The sequence below is a fragment of the Populus nigra genome, chromosome 16 (assembly GCF_951802175.1).
Source record: "Populus nigra chromosome 16, ddPopNigr1.1, whole genome shotgun sequence".
In the NCBI taxonomy this organism is placed as follows: domain Eukaryota; kingdom Viridiplantae; phylum Streptophyta; class Magnoliopsida; order Malpighiales; family Salicaceae; genus Populus; species Populus nigra.
The window spans coordinates 1,969,282-1,983,792 of record NC_084867.1 but is presented as its reverse complement, the minus strand read 5'-3'; the positions used below and the strand labels follow the sequence as shown (position 1 = coordinate 1,983,792).

At 33.1% G+C, this 14,511-nt stretch overlaps 1 protein-coding gene across 1 annotated transcript; it reads left to right on the top strand.

The window, feature by feature from the left end:
- Positions 1 to 1,928: 1,928 nt before the first annotated feature.
- Positions 1,929 to 3,659, top strand: LOC133675351 (UDP-glycosyltransferase 88B1-like). The gene has a single exon (XM_062096705.1). It carries the CDS (start codon positions 1,990 to 1,992, stop codon positions 3,421 to 3,423), a length of 1,434 nt encoding a protein of 477 aa, XP_061952689.1. The 5' UTR covers positions 1,929 to 1,989; the 3' UTR covers positions 3,424 to 3,659.
- The last annotated feature ends 10,852 nt before the right edge of the window (positions 3,660 to 14,511 follow it).

Genomic DNA, 14,511 nt, shown 5'->3' with positions numbered 1-14,511 from the left:
ATAAAAAACCTTTTAGTTTAAATACTTCAATTTAAAAGGATAACATAATATCTTTTCAATATGAGATTTGAATCCTTTTAGTATACATACTCTATGTTCACAAGAAAAATAGTTAGGTTTTTTCAATGTGGGATAAAAAAAATTTTAAAATATTATTTTAAACTTCATTATTTACAACATGTATATCCTATATTCACATGAATTTTTTCTTAATTTTTTCATATAAAATACAACATGGTTGGATTGAAAGTCAAAAAATCAAAGTGAAAATAACAAGTTAAATAGGTGGTGAATTCAAATTTCATACAAAAATTTTTATTTTAGTCCCTTATCTTTTTCAGTTTATAGGTGATCGCCCCTTTTAGTTTTTAAAAATTCAATTTTGATGTCAAAGTTTATTCCTCATATTTTTCAATCCTTTTATGTGAAAGGGGAGAGAGATTCGCCCATTTGAATAAGAAAAGAAAAGAAAAAACACGCTCAAGTGTGCAAGCCTGGGTTGTTCCTTTTAGAGGCCCAGTATGCTGAGGCATTAGCTGGCCTTGTGGGGGTTTTTTTACCCCCTTTTTAGATATTGAAATAAATTAATCCTGTTAGTTTCATAACCTGAATTATAAGTTCGACGAGTTAAGCCACAACATTCAGTGTATTTTTCTTTTTTTGCTTAATGCACTTTTAGTACTTCAATTGTTTTTTTAAAAAACATTTTCACTCTTATTATCGATGATCTATTTTTATAATTAACTAAGATTTAAAAAAAAACAAATTCACCTTTTATTATCAACGAGATTTGCTTTTGCTGTCTCCAGTCCCAGACACCTTTAATGTTATTTTTTTCTTTTTAAAAAAATATTTCATTAAAAAATATCATATTCGCTTTATTTTCATGTAATTCTATTAAATGAAACTAATCTATGGAATAAAAAATTATTGAATCTGATGGCGTGCATAACTAGCATGAAAAGTTTGGTTAGTTGATTTAAGTTCACTTGTTTTTTATAAAATTATTTTTTTTATTTTATCTTTTAACATTGAACTAAATCAAGATTTAAGTTCTCAACTTGTTTTTTTTCAAGATTATTCTGGAACTTTCATGTGTCAACCAGAATAATCTAGGTTGATTCAATATGTTTACTTCTTAATGTTAGATAAAAATATCTTATGATATGCAACTAATTTTAAATTCATAAATAAAATATTTGAACTTTCTTAAAAGATATATTAGCAATGTCTATATATATATATTTTATCATGTTTTTTTTTTGGGCGCGAGCTAATGAGCTAGCCTATGGGTCATTTTCACCGTGCATTTTTAAAGGTGAATGACAAAATTAACCATGATCAATTTACAAATGGCATTTATGTCCATTGAAGAAGACAATTTTACACCAATTCCAAGGCAAATATTAAGATCAATGAAGGGTAAAATACTCATTACATTTCTTAAATCCACAATAATTAATCTCTTAATATGCTATAGAAAAAGGCTAAGGCTGAGTACTTTTAGTTTTTTTATTTTTTGTAATATACCTAAATATTAGGTAATATAATATTTGTCAATAATTGATTGTAATTCGGATCACAAAAAAAATGTAGATGTTTCAACTATTTTTTAACTCAATATTACACCTGGAACTGATTTTTTTTTTCCCAAAGCCGATTAATTATAATAGTATCACATGATATGATTTTAGTATGCTTGCGCATGATATTTTTTAAAATTGCTTTCAATTGAAGTAATATATATAATATTAATATATTAAAAATATTTGAAAAAAAACAATTTAATACTTCTTTTTTTTTTACTGTAAAAAGCCATTTGAAATACAGGCAGTAATCGACTGGAAAAACAAACACTCACTGAGGTGAAGCCCACAGAAAAAACCAAAGTTAAATTGCATATAAAGCACATCCAAGGTCCTTACTGCAATATCATATCTCTATCTTTCTCTCTTTCGGTGGTTGTGCGTAAACAGAGAAGCCTGCCTCATGGAGGATACCATAGTCTTGTACCCATCACCTGGCAGAGGCCACTTATTCTCTATGGTGGAACTAGGAAAGCAAATTCTCAAACACCACCCTTCAATTTCAATTACAATCATAGTCTCCGCCATGCCAACTGAACCAATCTCCATCGATGACCCCTACTTTTCCACACTCCGTAACACCAATCGCTCCATAACTCTTATTCACCTCCCTCAAGTTTCTCTCCCTCCCAACACCTCCTTTTCTCCTCTAGATTTCGCAGCCTCTTTCTTTGAGCTCCCTGAGCTCAACAACACCAACCTCCACCAGACCCTCTTAAATCTTTCTAAATCCTCCAATATAAAAGCCTTGATTATAGATTTCTTCTGCAGTGCTGCTTTTGAGTTTGTGTCCTCTAGACACAACATCCCCATCTACTTTTTCTACACTTCTGGTGCAAGTGGCCTCTGCACGTTTCTTCACCTCCCTATCCTTGATAAGATCATCACAAAGAGCTTGAAAGACCTTGACATAATTATTGATTTTCATGGCATACCAAAAATTCCATCAAAAGAGTTGCCACTGGCTATTTCTGACCGGTCCCACAGAGTTTACCAATACTTCGTTGACACTGCCAAGCTGATGATCAAGTCTGCAGGACTCATATTAAATACATTTGAGTTACTTGAACGTAAGGCACTTCAGGCAATACAAGAAGGAAAGTGCGGCGCCCCAGATGAGCCAGTACCACCATTGTTTTGCGTTGGTCCACTTTTAACCACTAGCGAAAGCAAAAGCGAACACGAGTGTCTGACTTGGCTTGACTCGCAACCAACCCGCAGTGTTTTATTTCTTTGTTTCGGCAGCATGGGAGTCTTTAATTCGCGTCAGTTAAGGGAAACGGCTATTGGGTTGGAGAAAAGTGGTGTTAGGTTCTTGTGGGTGGTGCGTCCTCCCCTGGCTGATAGCCAAACCCAAGCAGGCAGGTCAAGCACTCCAAATGAGCCATGTTTGGATTTACTTTTGCCAGAAGGGTTCTTGGAGAGAACCGAAGATCGGGGATTTCTAGTGAATTCATGGGCACCACAAGTTGAAATACTCAACCACGGCTCGGTTGGAGGGTTTGTGACTCATTGTGGATGGAATTCTGTACTTGAAGCCCTGTGTGCCGGGGTGCCGATGGTGGCTTGGCCTCTGTATGCAGAGCAAAGGATGAATAGGATTTTCTTGGTTGAGGGAATGAAGGTGGCTCTAGCATTTAGAGAAGCTGGGGACGATCACTTTGTGAACGCGGCCGAGCTGGAGGAGCGTGTGATTGAGCTGATGAACTCGGAGAAAGGTGAAGCTGTTCGAGAAAGAGTTCTGAAACTTAGGGAGGATGCGGTGGCGGCAAAGAGTGACGGAGGATCTTCTTGCATAGCCATGGCTAAGTTGGTGGATTGTTTTAAAAAAGGTTAATCATTGTAAACCGCGGGCTTGAAACCATTAGTGTTCAACAATGGGATCTATCTTGTTTCCTGATCATTTTTACCTGAACATGAACTTTCAAATATGTATCATTCAAAAGAAAAGCAAATTCAAATTAAGTTCCAATGTTCCTAAGAAAGGCCCTGAGGAGACAAGGATTTGTGATGTATCAAGCCATTTTTATGTCACTAATTACATATAAATTGCTTATTAGCATGTTTTTTAAAGTTGTTTTTTTGTTTGAAAGAAATATAAATTAATTTTTTTAAAATAATTTTAATGTATTAATATTAAAAATAAAAAAACCTCAATAAACATAATATTGATATTTTTTTTAATTACAAGATATTTTCACAAAAATATCATGCAATATGCAATGCATTATCAAGCAAAGCAGATTATATATTCATGACAACAAATCGCAAATAATAGGGTATTGATAACTTGGAACAAAAAATAAGAAATTATCATGTTAAGCCTCTTGCACACGTTGGTGACTAATAAAAAAAAGTTACATGTTACTAAATGAGACGATATTTGATTCAATAAACTAGCTATAACAACACATACATATATATCTACTAGTTATATGATCTGTGCTTCGTCGTTGGTAAAATAATTAAAAAAATTTAAAAGAATATTTAAACCAAAAAAGTTTATTATCTCATATTGACAAAACATAAATATACATTAAAATATTTTAAATCTCACATGGAAAAAAATATTATTATAATATTTATATAGGGATTCATGAGTTAGTAACCAAATAAAAAATATAAAAAAACGAAGTGTTTAGGATAGTAGAAAAAACACATTTGAAAAAAAAAATATCTTCCCTATTTTTGCCGGATTGCCCTAGTTTCAGTTTGACATTGCAAGTTGACTGGTTTACTCCTAATCAATTGCATGCTTTGATTTTGAATGAAACAAACCTACCAAAAACAGCTAGGTCTGGCCTCACAGCAGGACCCAAGGTGTTGGGTGCTGCTTTGGGCATAGCCCAAGCTATTGGGTCTTGGTTAGAATTCAAAGATGTTGAGTTCTAGTAGTAAAAAGGTTCAATTAGATGTTGGGTCATGGTAGAAGGTAGGATTCAAAGTTGTTGGGTCCTGGTAGCAGCAAGAATTAATTAGGTGTTGGGTCATGGTAGGTGGAAGGTAGAGCCCAAAGCTGTTGAGTCCTGGTTCTGAGATCCAATGTTATTGGGTCTTAATGAATTGGATAGTAGGGTCCTAATTGTTGGGTCATGGTGTGTATCAGGCTAAGTTAGGAGTAGAAGCTCGGAGTAGATTCTAACATGTTAAAAGAATGTTTGAAAATACATTAATGATTGTTTTTTAAAATATTTTTTTTATAAGAATATATTAAAATAATATATTTTTTGTTTTTTTTTAAAAAATAATTTTTTATATTAAAAAATTAAAATAATTCAAAAAATAAAAATAAAATTTAAAACTTTATAAAAATATAATTTTAATAGCGTTCCCGTGCTTACTTGCTCGGAAGATAACTTCAACGAACACGGTTCACGAAATGTTAAAGAATTGCTCTCAATTCAAAATGTTAGAGTGGTTGGTTAGGTCATAATATCAAAAGGTAAAGTTAATTTTTAAACCTTTTCTCCACATTTATATATTCAGTAAATACATGGCATGCATGTCATTGCAGGCGGATAGTCCTATATCCGATATGAATCCAATAATAACAATATCCGTGTCATTCTGCCGTGTCGTGCTTAATAATTCCAAGGGTGTCGAAAGCTCGTCACCCATTGCTTTATTTTTTTTTTCTTTAATTAATTGTTCTTTAATATTTATTAGCTTAATAGTTCTCTCTTGAATACTGCTCGAGTGCTAATTAAGTTAATCCAGCATTTAAGAGAATTAAAAGTTGCAGCTCGGTGAAGAAAGGACGTCGAGATTTGGTAGACAGTTCAAATGCCATACTTAATTAAGAAGGGGGTAATAACTATGTTATTTAATCTTGATTGATATGTAAATTCATCTAAAAATAAAAATAAAAAATATTAAAATACTTGATTATCAGGTATCCGGATAACCCACATAAAAATAAAATTAAAAAAGAAAAAAGAAAAAAGAAAACAACGCTCACAGAGCTAGCATTTTCATACCCATGAATCAAAGCGTGAAGAGATGGGCAAGTGGTCACTTTTAGATGGGACTGGTTTCAACCCCTCTCTATCTAACAATTTTAGATGGGCACTGGTTTCAACCCCTCTCTATCTAACAATTAATTCACTGTTTATTGCCCCTATAGTCTTCAAGAAATTTAAAGGGAGTGGTCTAGTACACATCCTCATTTCCTTTTTCTTTTCTTTTTTTGGGTTTCGATTTTTTTTTTAAATCATTTGAAAAAATAATTAAATGCGTAAATGATTTGAAAATATTCTTCAGCTTAAAAAAAGAAGAAGTGACTTTAGGCTGTGGCGACGAGAGTCAATTTACATGGAAATAGCAATCCAGACCCCATCTAGCCCAAAATTTGCTCACTCTTGTGGGTCTTTGCTTGCTATTTTTAGGCTTGGCCTCGTGTGGGTTTTGGTAAAGTTAGGCTTGCTTGTTATTCCTTAGGATAGATTGGGCCTTGATATTGTCTAAAATACAAATCCAAGTCGAGGACGAGAGAATTTATTTGATTTGATTTTGTAATTTAAGTTGTTTTTTCGGTTGTCAAATTGATTTTTACATGTTATAAGATTATTTTTCAGGTATTCTTGGCTTTAAATGGGTTGAAAAAATGGTTTTGTTGGGTTAAAAAACTATAGTCTTGATTTTTCGGCCACCACATCTAGGTTGGAAAACAAGGTGCCGTCTGCCTTAGCGAGAGATGTGTCATTTCTGAATTTCAAAAGAAAAAAGTAAAAATAGACAGATGACTGGTTGTCCACCCATTTGAATAAGAAAAAAAAAAGGCCAAATTGTGTAGACTTGGGTTGTTCTTTTTTGAGGCCTAATGATGTGCATAACTTTCATCACAAATTTGCATGGTTGACTCAAGTTCACTGTCTTTTTAATCAAATGTTTTTTTTTACTAATTTCATCCTTCAACATTGAGTTAATTCGGGATTAAGCTTTTCAAATTTTTTGTCAAGATTATCCCTATGAGTTTAGCATGTCTACCCAAGTTAACCTAGGTGGATTAAATGTTTTTCCATCTCAGTATTATATCAAAATATCATTCAATTTATTGTTAAAATCAATTTCATTTTTTTTCAAGACATGTTATCAATGGCTAAATATTCTTATTTGCCCTCAAAAGAAATTTTATTATGCTCCGCGGCGTTGCACAATGTATACTAGTATATTCGGCCACGCTTCACTGCGGGTCAGACTATTTTTTTCTAAAATTAAAAAAAATGTTGAGTTTGAAGATTTTTTGACAGTATTATTAAATCCAATCAAGCAGTTCGATCTTGAAACCTACCAACCCGGCAACTTGTCTTGCTCGAGTTTTGAATTATACTGCATGAGAGTTGATCCAAAGTGAATTATTCAATTTAGTGAGTCCAAAGACAACTTAGATAACTAGTAAAAATATGACATAACTTTTAAATAAACTTGAAGATGATATTTTTTTTTTGAGACAATTCCAGATTTGATCAACCTCAGTTACCCCACGACCTGGATCATGTATTTCAATAAGTTTAATGACTTTGTTATTTTTATAAATTATTTTTATTTATTTATATGATAACATTAGATACTTTCAAAATCGAGCATCAACCGTAAAAAAAAATATTTATTTTAGATATTGATAACCCTATAGAAAGTCGAAAAAAAAACCCATGAATTCCATTTATCAACCAATCCAATATTAAATAAGAGTGATATAAAAAAAAAATTAGAAATTAAAGGACCAGAAAAAAAAAACATAGCAGGTTTGATGGGTAAACCCACTAAGCCTGTGAATTGAGTAACCCGGGTCAACACATCAAACCTGCAAACTGGGTAATGAACTCTATTGCGATTAATAACGCATTTTTTTCTAAACTATTATTTATTTAATTATATGATAAAAAGATAAACTATCGCAAAATCGAGCGTCAAAGCGCAACACTGATATTTTTTTAAGACTATGATAGCCTTATAGAAAATAAAACGAAATAAATTATGAAACTTAATTCTTAATCAGTTTAATATCAGAGGATGATATTGAAATATATATATATATATATATATATATATATATATATATATATATATAAAAGTTAAACTTGCTATAAACGTCACCAGGTCCATAAACTTTCTAAAACTTAATAACATATTTTTTTTCCGAAACTATTTTTTTAACTATATGATAAAAATAAAAATAAATAATCACATAATCTAGTTCATTTTGAAGGAAACAAAAGAAAAAAAAAGTACCCTGCTAAACTTGCAAAGAGGGGCAACCAGGGTTATCTCACTAAACTTGCAAACCGGGTTATCGACTCCATAAATTTTAATAACCTAGTTTTTTTAAAATTAATTTTTATTTAACTAATTTTTTTAAATAGATCATACCGTGATGTTGGGGAATTGTTTTTATACCAACTTGATGCTAAGATTTTTTTTTGATATTGCAATAACCATATAAAAACAAATTAAAATAAATTATCTATTTTAAATCCCCATACTATATTAAAACAAGATCACAAACCCAAAAAAAAAGAGTCAAAATGTAAAATTAAAAAAAAAAACCAATACTCTGAATTATTATTGTAATCTATATACTAACAGTGTACTATATGTGTTTTGCAATAAAAGAATTATAATGAAATTCACGAAACGACAACAAAAATTAAGCTTCAATCCCAGACTAATTGGAATCCTCTGTATAGATCCTTAATTTTACTTCATTGTATTCTACTTGATTATACATTAAATATTCCGGTTCAACATCAAAGAAAATATTGGGATTGAGGCTACCATTGCCAAATAATTTCTTTATTCATCAGTACTGAGGCTTCATAAAACCTGGATTTAAGATAAAACAATTAATGAAGTTGGAGACCGGTTCATCAATTATATTAAGTAATACTAGTTGATTAATTATATCAAGTAATACTATAAAAAGAGAGGGGAAAATATTGTAATCACTATGTTCAACAAAAAAAAACAAATTACCTTGGACAGTGATTTGTTTTTTTTTTTTAATTTTTTTTTATTATAGGCCTAAATTGATGAACAATTAAACCACATTTATTCAAAAAATATAAAATTCAAAGATATGAGACTAAAATGAAAAACACGACAAAAAAAATGGTTTTGCTGAAATTAAGGCTAACGTATACTTTAGTCCTTTAACTTTTTGGATTATAAGCTTTCAGTCTTTAACAATTTATGAAATTTAATTTTGATCTCAAACTTAATTTTCCTTATTTTTTGGTTTTTAATTTGAGAAAGGAGAGAGAGTGGTTGGGATTTTGTGATGGAGAGAGAAAGACTCAATTGAGACTGATTTTGACCACAAAAACGAGTGATTTTGGTTTCTATGGATTCCTTTTGATGAGTAAAGTTTAGATAAAGTGTTGTTTTTCCCTAAAACTTGCCTAAAATAATGGATTTGAATCCAAAAGGAATCTTGATTTTGAGTAAATTGTGGGTTTTGAAGATAAATTTTAGTTATTAGAGGATATGAATATGTTTTACAAGGTATTTAGAGTGTTTTTATGATCTTATGGGTTAAAATATAGTTAAAAATTAGATTTTTTTGGTCTAAAGCAGACCAACCTGGTTTTGTGGTTACCAGAGGTCACCAATATCTAGGTAGTAGAGACCACATGTCACTTATATTTTTTTTTCAAATCATTAAAGGATGTCTGACCCTTAAATATTTTTTAAAAAAGGCCTAGGCATGCGGGCCTGTTCAGGCCCGCATGCTTGGACCTTCCTAGTCCAAAAGACTTGGTCTTTTTGTTTTTTGTATCCATTACAATTGTATTTTTTTAATTTCTCTTCTTTAATTTCTTTTCAATTTCATTACTTAATATTTGGTTGATTATTAATTGGGTAGCATAATTTGTTTTGATTTAATTTTTTTACAATCACTTTGATATTTTACTGGTTTTTAATTTTATAAGTGTCTATTTTGTTCAAAAATTATTAAATCCAATTAAGTTTATGACTCAGGTAGTTGCACCCGACATCGCGGCGGCCTTAAAAAATATATCTTCGATTGTGGAAAAAGAACAGATATTTGGCATCTGGTTCTTTTAAGGGAAAATGTCTCGTTTAAGGAGTCGCCACCTAGTATTATGGTCACTAAGAACCCTGACTGGTCAACAAAGATTCTATGGTACGAGACTAGTTACGTAAAAGGAAAGATATTATCATCCCTTAAACGTTCTGCCTGAGGCAGACTGCATTGCTAGTTTTGTCTTAAATTGCTAAATGTTTATTAGTTTACGCTATGATAATTTGCTTGCAATATTCCTGACTCTGGCGCTAGTGAATATTCAACTACGAATAATTTCAACTCTGGCGTTGGTAAATATTACGTAGCTATAAAATAAATTTGAATCAATATTTTTATTCCTGACTCTAGCGTTAGTGAATAAACAAATAAAATAAATTTATTTTTACACATGCAAATATTTTTTTTATTTTTATAGCTAAATAAAATAAAATATAATGAATAAAAATAATATAAATTTAAACCGGTATTTTTATTACTGACTCTGGCGTCATTGAATAAACCAATAAATTTATGTTATTTTTATTCATGCATACACACCTTTTATTTTTTTATTTTTTTATTTTTCTAATTTTTTTATTTTTTATGTTTTTTTATTTTTTATTTTTTTAATTTATGTTTCATGGTAAAAAAAAAACGGTTGGGTCACTGGTCCAAACCAGTGACCCGGCTGGCCACTGTTGCATGCATGCGTGAATCACTCACGCATGCATGCAACAGTAGAAGGATAATTAATTTACCAAAAGAAGGAAAGCTGAAGAACTTACCTGGCAAGGCTGGGGGAGACAGCTGCTCCAATGGAGGACTGCTGGATGTTCACGGTGTGGAAGAGCTGCTGGGGGTGGTGCAGCTGCGGGGTGAAGGCGAAGACGATGTCGATGGTGACGGAGGCTTGCCCGACTGCTGCTGCTTCCTCCTCTGTTTCTGCTGTTCTGCGTCTTCGATCTCTAGTCCTCCCTTCCTGTGCTGTTGCTTGTGCTATTATTGGAAGATGAAGACGATGGTCGATGGTGATGGAGGTCTGAACAAAGGATATGGGGGTTCTTCTCCTGTCTGGATTCCTGGAGGCTGAAGGGTTGCTGAAGATGGTGAAGAGATGGTTGAAACTGATTCTGTGTCTCTTTTTTTTTTCCCAGCCCCGCTGTTAATCTATATTTGTACTTCTCTTCCCTGTCTCTCTGTTTTTCCTCCTTTTGTTCTGTCTCCTGCCTTTTTTTTTTCTTCTTTCTTTCCCCTCCGCCGTTCGTGGCTTTCTTCTTTAGCCTCCTCTGTTTCTTTGAGAAGAAACAGAGGAACGAAAGTCTTTTTTTTCTAGTCTCCCCCGGTTCTGTGATTCCCCCCCCCCCCCTGTTTTTCTTCCTGTGGTCCCCTATTTTTCTTCCTGCGGTCCCCTTTCTGTTTTCTTTCTTTGGCTTCTTATAGCCAGAGAAAGCCATGCCGTTACACAGATAATAAAGTGACTGTTATTGCAGGAGTAATGGCGATGCATCGTTGGACATCCGTTTTTCTGGTTTGGTGAACGGAAGAAGATGATGGGTTCTCTTTGAAACGACGCCGTTCGATTGTTAATGGCCATTTGTGTTTTGGTCCTTGAAGTTTTGAAATTTTCGTAAGCAAGCCCCTGGATAAACTTTAATTGGATCCCTGAAGTTCTGAGCTTTTTACAAAACAGTCTTTGGACTCTAATCTGTTGCACTTTTGCCCCCGATTAACTCCAAACTTTGGTAATTCTTCAATTAAGTCCCTGATTTCATTAATTAAATTAAATTTAAGTCCAATTAAGTCTCAAAACTTATCAATTCTCCAATTAAACCCTTAATTGGATTAATTAAATCAATTCCAAGCTCAATTAAGTCTCAAAACTTATCAATTTTACAATTAAACCCTTGATTGGATTAATTAGATTAATTCCAAAGTTTAATTAAACCCCAAAACTTTCAATCATGTTGCCTTTAACCCAAAATTTAATTCATTCTTCATTTATTTCATTTTACTTGTTTTTTCATCATTATCATCATTTCTTTATCCTTTTCAGTAAATAAAATAATAATAATAATTAAAATAAAATGGTCAAAAATTGAGTTATGACACACGTCATGAGTTTGATTGATTTATTTCGATTAGGTAGGGATCATGCTTGGTAATTTATTTATTCTTTTTGCATAAATTGTTTTCAATTTATTTTTAAATTATATTTGAGATTTATTTATGGATTTAATATTTATGTATAAAAACACGTTTTATATATATATATATATATATATATATATATATATATATATATATATATATAAAATAAAAAAATATTTGATCCACAATAAAACATGAATTAAATAGCTAGGTTATTATATGTGGCATTGAAGGTAGTGGTAATCAGGGTGTAAGCTTTTCGAGAGATGAAATTTTTGAAATCACAGAGATTTTGGAATAGTGAATGGTGCTACCCATGTTTTGAAAAATTTTCATAAAAATCCAAAAATAGCAAAAAACAGTGAAAATCCAAAAAATACTTTTTTATATATATTTGCATCGTTTTTAGCATTTTTAGCATCGTCTAAAAAGAATTTAAATTTTCAAAGGTTTTTAGAACGCGTTCGATTTTAACGCGCTATTTTTAAAATCATTGATTTTCCTTATTAAAGTCGATGTTGATAAGCAAAATTAAATTTACAAAAAAAAAAGAAGTTGAGGGACCACGTTTGAAAACCTAGCAATATTTTTCCCTATAAATACTAGTCTCTACAACACACACAAAAGATGGGGGGTAATTTTCCACATTTGAGAGGGAACACAAACAAAAGCCTAACCCTAAACCCATTTTTTCAAGCAAAAAAAATTGCCGCCCCTCGACTTGGATTTTTTCTCCTCCACACCGTAGCCCCATCTTCTTCTCCCTCAGCCAACAGGCCGCTCTCCCTTGCCCAACGCCATTTCCTTCTCCCTCAACCTAAACACAGCCGTCCCCCTCACCAGACCTCTCCTCTCTCAAGCTCTCTGATTTCTCTCACCGACCTCCAGCAGCGGCAATTTCTGCTTCCCACAAGACAGCTCCTCACTCTGCTCTCAGCCGGTTTTCACCGCCATCCGCTGCTCACCCTCTCCTGGTTGACCTAGTTTCAACATTACCCACATACTATCCTCCAGCAGCACACCACAGAGTCGCCCCCCCATCTCCATCAACCATCTCTCCTTTGCACATACCAGCCACCTGCAGCTGCACAACCGTCGACAGAAACCCATTCGCCAGCCGGCCGCCTGAAACAGAGAAGAAGGTGAAACCAAGAGGGAAGCAGATCCAAAATGGAGAAGAATAGAAAGAAAAAAAAATAAAATCAAGTGCCTGTTGTGTTTTCGGTTGTTTTGCAGGTCATCGCCGATGTAGGGAGATAGAGAAGAGGAAGACGTTCCCGATCCATCGGTTTTGCCACCCTCATCGATTCACGCGTCGCCAGTGGCGGCGGCGCATGGAACAACGTGCTGCCACTATTCCTGGTGTCCCTGAGGCTTCACAGAAACGTTCCCAGCAATTCCAAGATTTTTTAGGGGCTGTTTTTGTAATTTTTAAATTGTTTAATGTAATCTTTGTTTAGGTTTTTTGAATTTTTATAATTTGTAGTGTCGATGTAAAAAATGAAAAATGAAAAATGAAAAAATATAGTGAAAGTGAATGTGTTTGTTTTTTTTTACGGATGTTTTTTTTAATGATACAATTGTAAAGAATAAAGAGAAATTTAATATTTTGATTTGCTCACGGTTCAGAATTATGAACTTACATGTAAGTTGTATTTCTAATATCTGATAAAAAAACAAAATTTTTAAAACTTCTTTAACACATCATAGCCACAAAGCAGCTTACCTCAGGTAGGGTGCGTTAGGGGTGCTAATACATTCCCTAACCACAACCAGTCCCTTACTCGTGAATCTCTGACAAGACCAGTACATCCGGGTTTCCTACTAACACTCAATGAAATATTAGGTGGCAACTCCCAAGAACAAATCAATCAATCATAATGAAAATTGCCAAGCCGACACCACGTGGGTGATGTGCGACAGAATGACGACTCCACTAGGGAAGGTACTATTTCTAACAATATTGAACTAAGCTTTGTGTATTTGATGTATTTAAGTTTGTTGCTTTTTGTCACTTTTTTGTTAATATATTTTCTATGTATTTTGTAGAATTGTCTTATGTCTTTATTTTTGAAACCACACACAAGCTTCTAAGTTAGGTAGGGAAAATTAACGATATGCCCTATGACTATTGATTAGGGTTCAGAAGCGTGAAACACCCAACTCATATCTAAGTGCCTGCTTGGTAATGGTGGGTATACGTACCTTAACCATTTCTTGCAACGCCCTTATACTGTCTTTACGAAGACCATCACTAGGCAGGTATGAAACCCTTTTGAGATCAGGTAGAAAACCTACCTATGTTCACATAATGAATAGAACTTGTCCTTATGTTGTATGTGCTATCGTTATTTCCATAAGGACAAACCCTTCTTAAAGCATCTTGAACTCAAGACTTATGGGTGACCCAATGGCCGTCACTTAGAAAATTTTCATTGTAGAGTTTGGGCAAGAATCACGATTCTTGTTTCATTATACAAGAGTTACGACCATATGTCACCCCTCGAAGGGTGAGTTCATCATATAGATTACATGCTCATACATTTTTCATGCATACACTGGATGAAAAGTTGGTTCCCTCACCCGAGGTCTTCTTTATTGGATTGAGAAAAGTTGGGAAACAAAGAATGGGGTCCGATAAGAGGGCTATTGTCTAAAGGAAATTGAGGCATCAAACTTTAATGTAGCAAAACTCTTTTTGCAGAGATCTGTTTGTGGATCTGCTAGTGGGGAATCCAAGAAGAAATACAGTAG

Bases quoted from the DNA above. Each gene is read 5' to 3' on its own strand.
- LOC133675351 (XM_062096705.1), top strand. From the start codon at position 1,990: ATGGAGGATACCATAGTCTTGTACCCATCACCTGGCAGAGGCCACTTA.